The 14,464-nt window shown below is 34.1% G+C and overlaps 1 protein-coding gene across 2 annotated transcripts; it reads right to left on the bottom strand.

Moving 5' to 3' along the window:
- Positions 1 to 207: 207 nt before the first annotated feature.
- Positions 208 to 7,739, bottom strand: LOC110683773 (TORTIFOLIA1-like protein 2). 2 transcript variants are annotated; one of them, XM_021860182.1, is made up of 8 exons: positions 7,271 to 7,739; positions 5,851 to 6,674; positions 5,299 to 5,493; positions 5,124 to 5,205; positions 3,013 to 3,683; positions 1,810 to 2,580; positions 1,195 to 1,360; positions 208 to 450 (listed from the first exon to the last, which is right to left on the bottom strand). In XM_021860182.1, the coding sequence occupies exons 2-8, from the start codon at positions 6,505 to 6,507 to the stop codon at positions 446 to 448; spliced, it is 2,547 nt and encodes an 848-aa protein (XP_021715874.1). In that variant the 5' UTR covers positions 6,508 to 6,674; positions 7,271 to 7,739; the 3' UTR covers positions 208 to 445. The 2 variants fall into 2 exon arrangements, with proteins under 2 accessions (XP_021715874.1, XP_021715873.1); XM_021860181.1 differs by lacking the exon at positions 208 to 450 and having other exon boundaries at positions 887 to 1,360; positions 7,271 to 7,738.
- Positions 7,740 to 14,464: the final 6,725 nt, after the last annotated feature.

Here is a 14,464-nt window from a genome sequence, read left to right as displayed (position 1 = left end):
TCTTTTTTAGGGTTACAAATATAAAGATTGTCAACATTTTGTTAAACTAATACTTCGTATCCAAGTGTACAACCATTGGAATAGAAAGTTAAGCCCTACAGTACAAATTCCAGCTGCAATCATGTTCATTAACAATAAATCAGCTTCCACAAGTTCGACAAAATTTTTACATACGTGTAATCTAGCTATTACGACTCAATGTCATCATACGATCAATAAAAATCGCTGCTTACCATTACTTGTGAAAACTAACACACTAAATTAGAATCGATCATCCATGCAACATACATGACTAGTAGAAAACTTTCTGATAACATTATGCAAGATGTACAAACTGTTCTACTGGTAGAATCTTAATCTAAGCTTGTGATAAAGATTGACACCTAAAAGATACATACTAACTCAGAGTAGCCGGAGCACTGCCTTAGTCAACGTTGAAGGACACTCATCCTACAAAAGACAACAATAAAAAATCGGCAAATTGACAGCTCACTGACTGTAAAATTTAAAGCAGCTGACAGAAGAACAAAAGGATGGGATTCAAGATATGCTGACATGACATGTGTTAAGCCTCAATAGAAAGAATGGGGAAATATCAAGTACTCACACAACATAAACAATTACACATCAGCAAATTCACATTAAAAAGGAAAGGAAAAAGAAGGGGGAAACTGAATCAGATATGATTATTTATATAAAATTAAATACTAGTAAATAAAAACAACCAAGATAATTCTAGGTTAGTTCTGATAATGGTTGTTAAGTCTATTTTACTACTAGAATCAATACTGGGGGTACAAAACTATAAATAACTCAATTAAGGGCCACTAGTTACAGATAAGTGATATGTTTGCAGCCCATCATATTGGAAGAAGAATAGGACCAATGAAAAACAAGAGTCAGCAAATTAGGCTGCAAAATTAAGCTGATTCATAGTTCAGACAATGGAGAAATTTTCTTTTATTAGATGGGAGTCGCTCTGTAGGCTGAAGCATTAGATTTCTGGAATCTGAGAGTGAAATAAAGCAAAGAGTCATTTGGGTCTGAGATATCCTAAGATAAAGTCAGTTTCTAGTAAGATCTGATGCATCTTCTCAACTACAATGGCAGTAATTAACTTACAAGACCTACTTTTCAGCATGTTCATTTCACAAAACAGTAACTTGAGCATGCCATATGAGATATCAGCCTAACCCCAAATTTGTTGTAATTTCATCGCTAGTTGGGCAACCAATCTTCTCTTTGTAGGATGAGTAACTTCAACATCCAATGCTTCCTGCACTGCCAATAGAATATCTCTCTTCACTTTCAGAGAAAGAGGAACATAGTTTGGTCCGTGCATTGTGCTCAGATCTACTATCTGTAATGAAGAAAAGGTCAGCAAGTATGTTCAGGGCAGACTATTTTATGAGAGAATTAATCTGACAAGTGAGATGAAATTCATATTTCCCTGAATATGATAATCTAATAAGTGACATGAAATTTATGTGACCATATCTTTGTAATGTAGCTTTCTATTAACAAGATATAAATGCTATGCTGGCATAAAATACAGTTGTAATGTGAAAAGAAGCATGAAGGTTTATTTTGTTTGACCTCCAATAGTTTTCAGGTTCATTGCATTTTACCCGTGACTTCATGAGACAGTTATTTGACTCCCATTAAAGGGAAGAAGTCATCACCAAATAGTGATCACTGAACCATTGAAATTTAAGTAACTCTAAGAGTAGAGTCATGAAATAACAAGCACTAAGGTTAATCTAAAACAAAATTCTTACTTAAATTTGTGAGGAAGTCACATAAGATTACCTGCTGCAACCAAGGAATTATAGATTCAACAATTCTGTGTTCCGAGGCACATGATGCTAAAACAGTAAAGAGATTGTTGATGGTCTCATTTGACAAACTATCCAACACCGGACCAGTTCCATCAATCAGCTCAATCAGAAGTAGTTGATCGCCTGAATAGAGAGCTTCTGTGTAGGCAGAGTCAAGGTCCCCTTCGCATAGAAGACTCTTAACATACTTCCAGAGGTCATTATTATCCACTCTTCCATTCAGCTGAGTATTACCATGAGAAGTTGAAGAAACAATGTCATTTTTACCCACTCTTCCATTCTGCCTAGGATTACCCTGAGAATTTGAAGAAATGATGTCAGTTTTCCTGCTTCGGTGGTAGGTTGTGTTTTGCAGATTTGGCCCAGTACTTTTCTCAGGCCCTTCTCTAATATGATTTCTATTCACCATTGACAATGGTTGTCTTCGAGAGTCCACACAAGGGCTAATAGGATTGCTTTTATTCTTCATCCCTACAGCTTTCCCCTCCCAACTGTTTCTGTTGCTTGAGCATTGTGCAGCAAGATTTCGTTCCTGAGTTTCGATTGATTGCCTAGGAGTGGAATTATTCGAAATTCCAGAAGAAATAACACTCCGACTTTTTTCAACAGATCCCCTGCTTGCGAGATCACTATATTTGCCTCCCTGAGCAAGGTCATGCACAATTCTGTCAACAGCATGTTCCAGACTTGAAACCTTTAACTGTATGATAGATAGGGTCTCCATGGTGCTCGTTGTAAATCCCTGTCACAAAACAAAGAGCAGATTTAACAGCATATGAATAATTTGCAAAATCTGACAGAAAATTTAACCATGCAGTGATGTGCTAACTAGTAGGCCATGTTACCAAGGTTGGCCAGACTCTAAAAATTTTATCTTACAAGAGTCACAAATCACCATATAATAAAGGAAACAGTGATTTATTACTCCTTTCCAGATATACATCAAATTACAATAAATTATTGGCTTGTAGGATTAACAAACAACAGAGTTCAGTTCTGTTTTTCCTTATCTACTTCTCATATTCATAATGCTTTTAGTATAGGTTGACCTGTAATGAAAAAATAAAAAGCTTATACTAGAAACTGATATATAAGAAAATGTCATGTATACTACTGGTGGACAATAGCAGATGGGCAGCACACAAAAGCATGCTTAAAGCATCTAAGCAGTTACCTGTAAGATATCCATCAATCTTGACTGCTTGTTTTCTATTTCTATAAGCTGTTTCTGGATAGAGATAATCTCGTTTTCTGTTTGGGGACGATAAACACGCACAGAGTGACACTCGTCAGCTTCTGTAACTGTAGAATCAAGACTTCTACGATCTTCCAGCTTTGATATGTATGACTGCTTTTCAGTTTCAACGTCATCTTTTCCCACAGAAAACCTGTTATCTCCTCCTGCTGACTTTGTGATATCACCTCTACGAGAATTGCAATGGAAATCTGACACAAACTTGTTAGTAAAATTATCTGAAACACGGTTAGATGCAGATGAATACTCCTGCTTGTCTTCAATTAAATCATACTCATGCCCAACCTCTTGCATGCTTATGACATCAGCCGTCACTGTTTCTTGTGTCTTACAAACAGAGCTGCTTCCAGATTCATCATTATGAAGATACTGTGGAATACCAGAGTGCATCTTTGGAACAGCAACATCAACATGCCAGTCACTGTTATTAGATTTGCTAGAAATCTCAACAAAATTAGGACTTCCTTTTCTTCTTGAATCAGAAGCTCTATTCCTCACAACATTGGTCTTTGATTCTGTATGAGAGACGCCTTTCCACAAAGAGCTTCCAGCAGTAATTAGATCACTGCAATCATCACCGCACAAACTATCTGCAATATGGAAAACCATCGATTAAATTATGCCAGACAAGGGCTAAATAAGGATTGAGATCATGCTGGCAATGTGTTATACATGTTCATGGAGCAGAAAAATGTTCCAGCAGTAGTGCACCACCAAAGAAAATGAAAAATCAGATTAATCAAACATTAGCAGGTTTCTCTTCATAAATACACTTTCTAATACTTCTTAAGTAACCTAACTTAATTCATTACATTAGGGCATTATGACTAGCAGAGTTGGGGAAATTTGGATGATTGACATCATTACCCCAAACCAATCTAGCCTAGTAGTGAAGAATAAAAAATTCAAAAGGACCCGCCGAGAAAAACCAGAGAAAGGGAAAGAAATCAAGGTGAAGCACTTAAAATAAAATTAGTCAAGCATAAAGACATGATGATCAAGACCATTAAGGCCCTACCAAACAAGGTCCAACCATGGCACTGGGCATCAGTCTTCTGTATCTAGAATTCTAGATGGAGCTTAAATTGTTTATACAACTTTACATATGGAAGACCCTTGGCTTGAAAGACATCAAAAACCTTGATTTAAAAAGGAGCAAAAATGGTATACCACCTTTGAACTATAGGTCTGTAAAATGGTGCTTTGGCTCCTACTAATCAGGTGCGCTTTTTTAGAACAAAGTATAGGTTATCAGCATTCTAATAATAAAAGTTCTTGCTACATGGCTCTTTTCACCAGTTCATTGGCACAATAAAATTCCTTACAGAAATTATGCATTAGATGGCTCTGTCTCTTTCATGAGAAAATATGCACAAACTTGTCCCTTCAACCTATTTACCTACTTGCTATATTCCAAACTTATTTAAAACCTTTTTACTTTATAACATGCTTCTTTTCATTTTATACTTTTTCCTCTACTTTTTATGTAACATAAAAACTCAATGAAGTTTCCCTTCATATATCTATCAGGATAGTTGGGATAAAAAATGTACTCCTTTTCAAGGACCATGATTCCATACCCCAGCAAACCAGTACTTCACTCTCTCATTATCATTTTTTTTTTCTTTTTACATGAGCCCTTGAACAATCTCCTTGAAAACAAAGGCGTGTTAAAAGAAACTTCAAAATAAACTAGAATTGTGATTATTTGGAATAGAAAATTCATGCAACTGAAAAATAACTGCACGCATGAATGCAGAAAATAGAAAAAGGCTAGATATCAACTTTAGAATTAGGGCATGTGATTTACTTGAACTGAGTTGAACTGAATATTTTATGAGAGAAGGAAATTAGGAACTGAACTGAACTGATTGGAGCTGAACTGAACTAAACTGAAAATAAGCTGAAGAGAACAGGCCCTTAGTTTTTTAACAACCCTAGGATATGATTAGACCATTAAGGCTAAAATGTCCTAAAGTAGGATTAAATCTTCAAATCAAAATCCAAAGATATGGGCCACATCAACTAACCTGAAGGTTCGGGTACATCCTGTTGTCCAATGCTTCTCCAGCAATGCAGTGCCTGTGATACTGTATCTCTTACTGGTTTCACCTGTATAATAAGAAGAAGAATAAGTTGAATAAACCTTTTGTATGATGTAGGCTTAATATCTTTTTAAATTGAAGAGTTATTATCAATATTGACCTTATCAAAGCGACATGATTCAAGTGCTTGAATGCAAGAAGCCTTAAAAGGCACCAAGAAGGGTCCTCCACTTGAAGCAATCTCCCCCAATGCTAATGACGCAGCCTTACGAGTTGTCCAATCACTGTCCTTTAGAGCTTCTTGTATGCTGCAAATTGCAGTTGATAAAGCACTATGTGACAGAGCACCTCCTGCCTAAGCATCAAGAATATGCACACAACATCAGGGGGACAATAACTCAATAAGCAATATAATAAAATTCTAAAGGTAGTTTCTACAATTTGTAAGTCATCAATGCGATGAAATAATCTACTTCTGCTTCTGTAGTAATCTAATTCTGCTTCTGTAGTTCTGTGCATTACATTATGCACTCCTGTAACCATCAAATTGATGAAACAAGAAACTTAGCCTAAATAAACCACATATGCTGGAAGCTAGACTGTCACATAATCTGCAAACATACCCCTCCCCAAAGTTATGCATAATAAGGTGAGCATAGTAAAAAAACATACAAGCATAATGAGATTATGTATACCTCAGAACTAAACTAACCTGAATAAGACTTTTGTTCAATTCAATCACTGCTGGTTTAGCCTTAAAGTGTGGATTCTTGAGCAATTTCATGGTGCGAGCCAACATCTTTTGCAAGATTGACACTGGAGGATCATTCATGTTTTCAATGACCCTGGCTAAACACATTGCAGCACCTGCCTGAATCTGCTTATTCTGATCACCCAAGGCCTCAAACAAGGGCCTCACTAGCAAAACAAAGACACCATCAGTTTCAACTTGACGATTTCCAAATTCTGATGCAAAAACACCCATTGTCTCCACACATGTATCCCTAACAACAGAATCCTGATCCTTGAGTCGTTTTACGATTGAAGCAACCATCTTCCCCAAGTGTGGCCCTAGAAGATTCCCATGCATTTTCACCAAAACCCCCATCATCCTAACACATTCCTTGCGAACTGCACTCTTCTGTTCCGAATCAGAATCCAATATACATGACAAAAATGGGACAAGTCCATCTAGGTTCAAACTTTCAGCTGTTTTTTCCAACTCCTGAACTCCAATTTGGTATGTATCACGGTCCGCAATCTTATTAATAGCAAGAACAACTCGATGCTTGAGTTCATACACAACATGTTGTGGATTAGCCGCCTTTTTAGGACCCCTTGATTTCACCTCAGTTCTTCTCTTCATCATCTTAAGTTGTTTCTTTTTCGAAACTCAATCTTCCAATGACAGAAGGATCAAAACAAAACCGATTTCAAGAGGATTAAAAAGCAACTCCAAGCACACCAAGTGCTAGAAATCTGAGTCATTCATAGGTCAATAGACCACTAGAGCTTCCACAACAGCCCTACTTTGTGCTGCAAGACATCAGACAACAAATATGCATCAAACTCACAATAAACAACTTAATGGTGTAAAGAATATTGCTTCACTTTCATTAAGCTCGTGCCAACTAGATTAATTAGTTAAAGTCTCGGAAGTGCTACTACTTGTACCCATAACCTAACACAAGAATTTAGATCAAACCCCGTCTACATCATTACCCTTTGTGATTCTCCTTTATTAAGTCGCGGATTCTATCATATCACTTCAACTAAAACTAACGCAATCCAAATCATATTACTGGCAACCCAAAACCAACAAAAATAATGTTACTATTTTTGGCTACCCATTAGCTAGTTGTAATTTCCAAATTTACAGAAAATATAAAAATCAACCAGAAATCAAATTATACTGAAATCAACACATATTTGATATTAACACTTAACCAAATTCTTGAATAACATGCATATTTCACATAAAGAGACCCCAAACTATTCGTGCTCCCTTCGTCCCGATTTAATTGTCACAACACGGGTTCAAAATAAATTACACTATCAACGCGACTATTAATTCGGGACTAACTAAATACATATAGCTAAAAACTTAAAAACCCAGAAAACAAAAAACTTACAAGTTATCAATCCTTCAATAAACTCCATAGTTGACGAGCTAGAAGCTCGAGAAGAGGAAGAGGAGAGAGAAAACAACTCATTCCACAGCAGACGTAGTACAACTACAAGTACCTCGAAATGGGGTTTGAAAATTTTGAACTGGGAACAATTCAAAAAATAATATTTTATTTATTTGAATTTAATAGTAATAATTTGAAAATAAAAAAATGGAAATTTGAAAAAGGTAGAATGTGAATAATTTTGAAAATGTAAAAAAGAAATGGAAAAAAACAGTGGAGAAGTCGTAGTAAGAGGAGCAGAAAATGATTAAATTAACAGGGAATCTGAGAGAAATGCTGGAAAATGGGGAAACACGAGAAGAAGACGAAATTCGAGAGTGTGGTGGGTTGTCTTTTTCGCGCTCTTCTGTGTTTTTCGAATTCAGGGGAGCGTTAGTGTTTCAATTTTAGTGGGTCCGAATATAAACCCTAACCAAATTTCAGAATACTTGTTGGCTTATTGCTTTTAATACTCCTTCTGTTTTTAAATACTTGCTCTATTTATGTAACATGTTCAAGAGAAATGAAGCAAGTATTTGAAAACGGGGGGTTTAGTGACATCCTTACTACATTTGGGCATGGACAATTGGACATATGTAATGCTTCCTCCTTTTTTTTTACTTGACCCGCTTTGACTTTTACACTATCCACCACTCCTCCTTTAACCTTGTTTTGTGAATAATAATTAAAGAAAAACATATTCATGTAAGATATTTTTAAATTCTTTTCAACAAGTACTATCAAAATACTACCTCATGTCCAAATTACTCGCAACTTTGGGGTATTATTTGTGAGATATAAAATATTTCAAAGTTGCGAGTAATTTGGACCGGAGGTAGTATATAACTTTTATAATTTTCACTTATCAAGAATTAAAGTTATTGATCGTTAAAGTTTTGCATTGGCAAGTGTGATAAAAGAAACTGGTCAAGTAAAAAAGTACAGAGGAAGTATGTAGTTAGGGATGGCAACGGATCGGATCTTGACCGGGTTCGAATAGACCCAGATCCAAATCCGTTTTTGTATCAAAGATTCAAATCTGACCCAGATTCTTCGGGTCTGGAAAATAGAGACCCAAGTCCATATCCGACGGGTCCAATGTATCCGAGTTCAAAACTGGTCGAATATATATTACCTGATTTTTTCAATAAATGTAATGTTTGGGTCAAAAAATGCATTTTAAACTTCCTTTGGGAGTTATTAAGTTCAACCTGTAACCAATTTATATACTTATATTTTGAAATAAAAATTATAAACAACAAAAAAGGTACGATATTAAAAATGAGCAAGTGAAAAAACAACGATGTGTATCTGATTTGAGCATCCAAAATTCATCTCTTGAAAGGGCTAATCTCTATCACTAACTAAGATCATCAACATTTTTAATAAAGAAACAAACAAATTTTGTTTATTTAAATAGAAAAATAAAAAAACGGGTAAATGGATCTAGGTCCGGGCCTAGGCGTCAGTTCCCTTTTTTTCAGCAAGACCCAAATCCGACGGATTTAGGCTTTTCAATTATTCGTGTGTGTGAAAGCAAGGGTTCCCCTTCTTCATTGTAGTATCTCCCCGAAACAAGCCCTGTCCTAAATCACGAAGGCTCGTAAGGGTTGTCTCACGATAAGATGAGTCAAAGTATTTTTCTTCCCTTTGGACATGAGTTACTAACAAACAAATAAAAAGCGCATCAAAGAAAGCATTAACGGAAATGAACTTGTTTTTCTTTGATTTTACGGAGTAATTCCTTTGTTTTCAATTTATTGCAATAGAATATATGTAGGGTTGTATTAAGCGTCACGATGATAGTCTTGTGCTAATGAGGAAAAAAAAAAGGTATATGATTATGAAAATGCCACAATTTTGTAAGGAATTAATTTTAAATAAATTGAGCTAAGCAAGAATTAAATTCTAGTTGTTCGTTATGGTCTACAAATAACAAAGATGCTTAGGTATTTGCATGTTTATGTTAAGAGCGATGCTGCAAACCTGATAGCGGCTATAAAGAATGGGCATTGTGGCTTTATTCTTTCATTTGTTTAGTGATGTTATCAAATTGGATAACTTGTTTTATCGCATGTTAGAAACGCATGTAACAATATAGCTCACTTAGTGGCCTGATGAAGTAGGATACGACACATGTGTGAACATATATACTAAATACTAATGCAATTGTTTATTTTTTAATTTTAATGAAATTATACTCATCTTTTACCCCCAAATTATCAAAACTTGTACATGAATTTCAAGTTTTTATAAATAATAATAATAATTTTAAAGGGTTGACTTGTTTTAAAGTTATTAAATTTTAATTTCTAATTAGATATGGTAAGTTTTAAAGAAATATTTTGAATTTTAAAAATTATTATTTCCTTAATTAATTAGAACAAGGGTAAGGAGGTCATCTTCTATCAATTATGGCAAAGAAAAAATTACTTTAGCCCTCTATAATAAAAGCTAGTAAGTATCCCAATTTCATGAACATAGTCTTAAAAATCCCCAAATTGAGTGAAGATCCAAAACCCTAAAATTTTCTCTCTCTTCTTTTCCTCTCAAATTCATGGCTCTTACTCTCTTCCATGCTCAATTTCTTTAGCCATCACCTTCAGAACCACCACCACTGACCAATGGCCACCGTCATGCCAGTAGCAATTGTGAGCCACTAGTAGCACTATCGGTCTCCTTGTGTGTTCAATTTTCAACAAATAGATCATTTAATTTCATAGTTAATTAGAACTTAATATCACAATCTCCCAGCCCCATGCCATACATCAATGCTTGATTCTTTCCCCGAATTACAAATATCATATTTTAATTAAATACTAGCCACCACCAATATAATGTATTTATACTCTTTCTCTTGATTTAGGTCAAAATTGATACTACACTCATTCAATTTATTACGAGTGCACACAATTTGTTGGCGTTGTGCTAATCTTGAAGGGTAGTCGTTTGTTGAAGTTTGCACCAGTGCTTCGACGAAATGACTTTTTAGGTTAATTATCTCTCGCGTGATGAAAGATCATTGCCTTCTTCGATCATTTTCACCAAGTAAGATTGTTCTTTTTATTTGTGTTTGTTTGTGTATTCTTACATGTTTAATTTCAAACAATCAAAACCATTTAGTTCAATACTTAGAGCTTGACATTGAAATCATCCACGTACATTGATGCTTGATTCTTGCCTAAATTGCAACTAGCAAAAATCAATTAAATAATCACAACAAATATAATTTTTTTTTATTCTCTATCTCTTGATTTGGGCCAAAACTGTTACTTCAATCAGATCTTTGTGAGTGCACATGCCCAATTGCCAACGACGTCATGTTTATCTTAAAGGGTGGTCATTGCTATGAAAAAATCACTTTTTAGGACAATAATTTTGCCTGACATAGCAATTCATTGTCTTCTCCGATCCATTTTCCAGTAAGATCATTCATTTTATTTGTGTTTGTATGTTGTGCATCTCCTTGCATGGTTTAATTAATAGAACTTGACATTGAAATCCCCCGCATACATTAATGCTTGATTCTTGCCCCAAATTACTAATACCAGAATGCAAATTAATAATAAACACACCATTATTGTAATGTTCATTCTTTATCTCTTGATTTTAGGTCAACATTATTACTCAAATCAACTATTTGTGAGTCTTTACAATTTGTTAATGTTGTGCTGACAGTGACGGGTAGCTCAGGTGGTTAGAGCTTCCCTCTTGGTTCCAAGGGATCTTGGGATCGATTCTCATCATCCACCATTGTGACTCTCTAAACGTTATAAAAAAAGGTGTTGTGCTAATCAAGAAGGAAGTTTGTTGGTGGAATTCTACACAAATGCTCCAACGAAATCGTCTTTTAGGTTGTGTGATCTCCTACATCATAACAATTCATTATCTTCTCCCTTTTCAAGTAAGAACGTGCATTTTATTTGCGTTGGTGTGTGTCTATTTGCATGTTTTGATCAGTGGCGGTTCTAGTATGGGTTCAGCTAAACCCATATTAGATTTAGAAAAAATCTAATTAGTTAAATAAATTAAAAAAAAAACCTTAATATTGGTTGTATACATAACTATGCGCTATATTGTGTTGTTATTCCCAGCCTAGTGTAGTAACTTGGTAATTTTTAGCAATGGTCGTGGGTTTGAAACCCCAACACCCTTTATTTTGTTTTTTCCCCCCTTTAATCAGCTTTAGTAACTTAATGATGGATAAGATGATAATTCTAATACCCAAAATTATTTTCTTCCTTTGAACACTAAAATATGAAGACTCGATGAGCTCAATAGTAGATAAAATTGTTTTTTTTTAATAGTTAAACAACATGTGCACACCCAAATTATTACTTTTAACTTGTACTTTACATTATGTTACCTGATTTCATTATATGTGTTTGGACTCTGAACCCATAACGAAAAATTCCTGGAACCGCCACTGCTTTTGATGATTTTCAACAAATAGACCATTTAGGCAAAATTACACTAATTGACACCAACTATGGGGGTGAGTTACATTTATTGACACCAACTTGTACCACTTGTTGAACACATCAACTTGTTAAAAAACAGAATGAAGTTAGTATTAATGACATTGGAGTGGGCCTATTGTTGGAAAATTGATTTTAACAATATTTAAATCATTTTCATCATTTATAATTGTATTTGAAAATGGAAAATGCTATACATAGCCCTTAGGGCTACATATAAGCATTAATTTACACTTGAAAATCGTAAAAAATTAAGAAATCATCAAAATATAAACACTAATAACACTGATTTACGCGTGTTTTTGTCATGAACTCCTAATTTTATACAATTTCCAAGAGTATAATTAATGCTTATATATAGCCCTTAGGGCTACAAATAACATTACCCATTAAAAATTAAACAAATTATCTTAATGAGTTAACATTTAAAAAATTTATATTAAAATAAGAAAAAGAACCCAAATAATCTCTCTGATCTTCTCTTCTACTGTTTTTTCATCTTCACTACCCACTCTCCCATAATCTCTTTTTTAGAAAACACCTTAAAAACACACCCGTTATTCACTTAAAAAAAAAAAAAACCAAAATGCCAATCAATTTCATTGACATTCAAGTAATTTCATGCTTAGCAATTATGTGCTTCAAACATGAAAAAAATGTACTATTATTGATTTCTTCAAAATTACCCCTTTAAATTTGCATAAATGACTAACTTTTTTTTAAAAGACTAATAAACTTAAAAATATCATACATTGACAACAAATTTCTACAAAGTGATAATGAATATCTGGAAAGTAGCACATAGGGAGGGAAACATTAGACGAAAGTGATGAGACATGAGAGAGGTAAGAGGAGATAGGAGAATCGGGATTTTCTAATTTTAGTTTGGGTTATTATCTTTAAAATTTTTATTTATTAAATAAATTTCTTTTGTAAATTAACTTATAAATTTTAAAATTAAATTTTGAAATTAAATTTTTATTCTCTCTCTGATCATTATGTTAATTACATGCTTTTTTAAGCAGGTTGGTTTCATTTTAACAACTGATACAATAAGTTGGGGTCAATATATGCAAAACCCTTCAAAGTTGGTGTCAATGGCTGTATTTTTTTTTTTTAGTTTAATACTACTTCCGTTCTTAAAAGTTTGACTCATTTACTATTCATATGGTCAAAATAAAACTTCTTTGACCACATGGATTTACATAGTAGAAATGAATTAGCATGAGGGATCTTACATTATTAGATTCCCCTTATAATTTTTTCAAATATTAACTTTTTATAATTTTTACTTATACGTAGCTGAAAATATTCATGGACAAAGATATACACTGGAGACCGCGCAAATACATAGTGAGTCAAACTTTTAGGAACGGAGGGAGTAGCTAGAACTTGATATTAAAATCCTCAACCTTCATTAATGCTAGATTCTTACCCCAAATTACAAATATCAAAAATTAAAAATCAATTAAATTACCACCACTAGTACAATGGTTTTCATTCTTTCTCTTGATTCATGTCAAAACTGTAACTTTAACCGTTCTTTGAGAGTGCACTCAGTTTTCTAGTGATGTGCTAATCTGAAGGGTGTTCGTTGAATAAAATCTTCACTTGTATTCCAATGAAATCACCTTTTCACTTTTTAAGACAGTGTTGTCCCACGTCATAGCGGCAAATCATTTTTTTTCTCCAATTTCAAGTAATTAAGACCGTTCATTTTTATTTGCGCTTGTGTGTCTCCTTGCATGTTTAATTTTCCAATAAAAACATAGTGGTTAGAGCTTGTCATTGCAAATATATAAATTTGTGATGAAGTCTTAGGTAGTGTTTGGTTCATCAAATTGGAATGGATTGCTATGAAATATCATACTAGAGATGTATGGATTCTAAAACCCATAATAGTCCAAAGTTATTTGGTTTTATTGTTTGAAAGGATTCTATATTTCACTAATAGAATGGATTGTGAATCTTAGGGGGAGAGCTAGAACCCCTTGGGTATGAGATTTCAATTACTAAGAAACTTAACCAAACAAAAAACTAGATACAATGGATTTTGACTCAATTTCAATCCATTTTAAATGATCCAAACAAATGACCTCTTAGTGATAACATGAAGGAACTTTACCAAGCAAGACTTGGCTAACTCGGTAAGAGACTTACCTTGAATTTTAGAGGTTTGTGTATGCTTTGAATGTTATCAAGTTTTTTTTTTTAGAGAGCTACAAGGGCAAGGGTGAGAATCGAGCTCATGATAGATCTCCTAAAAACTGAGAAGGAAGCTTTAACCACTTGAGTTATCTCTCACTCTCTTGAATGTTATCAAGTGGTAGCACTAGTTAGGATCCCTTTACTTTTACAAACACTCTATTTCCAAGTAAGTGGATGACCTACAAAAATCGGATAAAAAAACCGAGGTACGAGGTTTGATAAAGTTGTCCGTCCTTACTTTTTAAAAACTCATGAACTATACTTAAGTTTGTTTTATTTTAGGCGAGTAAACTTTCATTACTTACTTTTTTGTGAAAGGTAATTCATAATAACAAAAATACCTTTGTTACAAATTAAGGGCATGCTCTTTCAGCTTAATTTCATTTCAGTTCAGTTCAGCTCCAAACAATTCAGTTCAGTTCACTTCAGCTCCTAATTTCCTTCTCTCATAAAAATTCATTTCAACTCA

Source organism: Chenopodium quinoa, unplaced genomic scaffold (assembly GCF_001683475.1).
Source record: "Chenopodium quinoa cultivar QQ74 unplaced genomic scaffold, ASM168347v1, whole genome shotgun sequence".
NCBI classification, from domain to species: domain Eukaryota; kingdom Viridiplantae; phylum Streptophyta; class Magnoliopsida; order Caryophyllales; family Amaranthaceae; genus Chenopodium; species Chenopodium quinoa.
Note: the sequence above shows the minus strand (reverse complement) of the source record. Positions and strands in the feature narration are given on the sequence as shown.

Bases quoted from the DNA above. Each gene is read 5' to 3' on its own strand.
- LOC110683773 (XM_021860182.1), bottom strand. From the start codon at position 6,507: ATGATGAAGAGAAGAACTGAGGTGAAATCAAGGGGTCCTAAAAAGGCG. The intron at 5,494-5,850 runs GTTAGTTTAGTT...CTTGATGCTTAG, and splicing joins TGAACAAAAGTCTTATTCAG to GCAGGAGGTGCTCTGTCACA. The intron at 3,684-5,123 runs GTTAGTTGATGT...TCCATATTGCAG, and splicing joins GGATGTACCCGAACCTTCAG to ATAGTTTGTGCGGTGATGAT.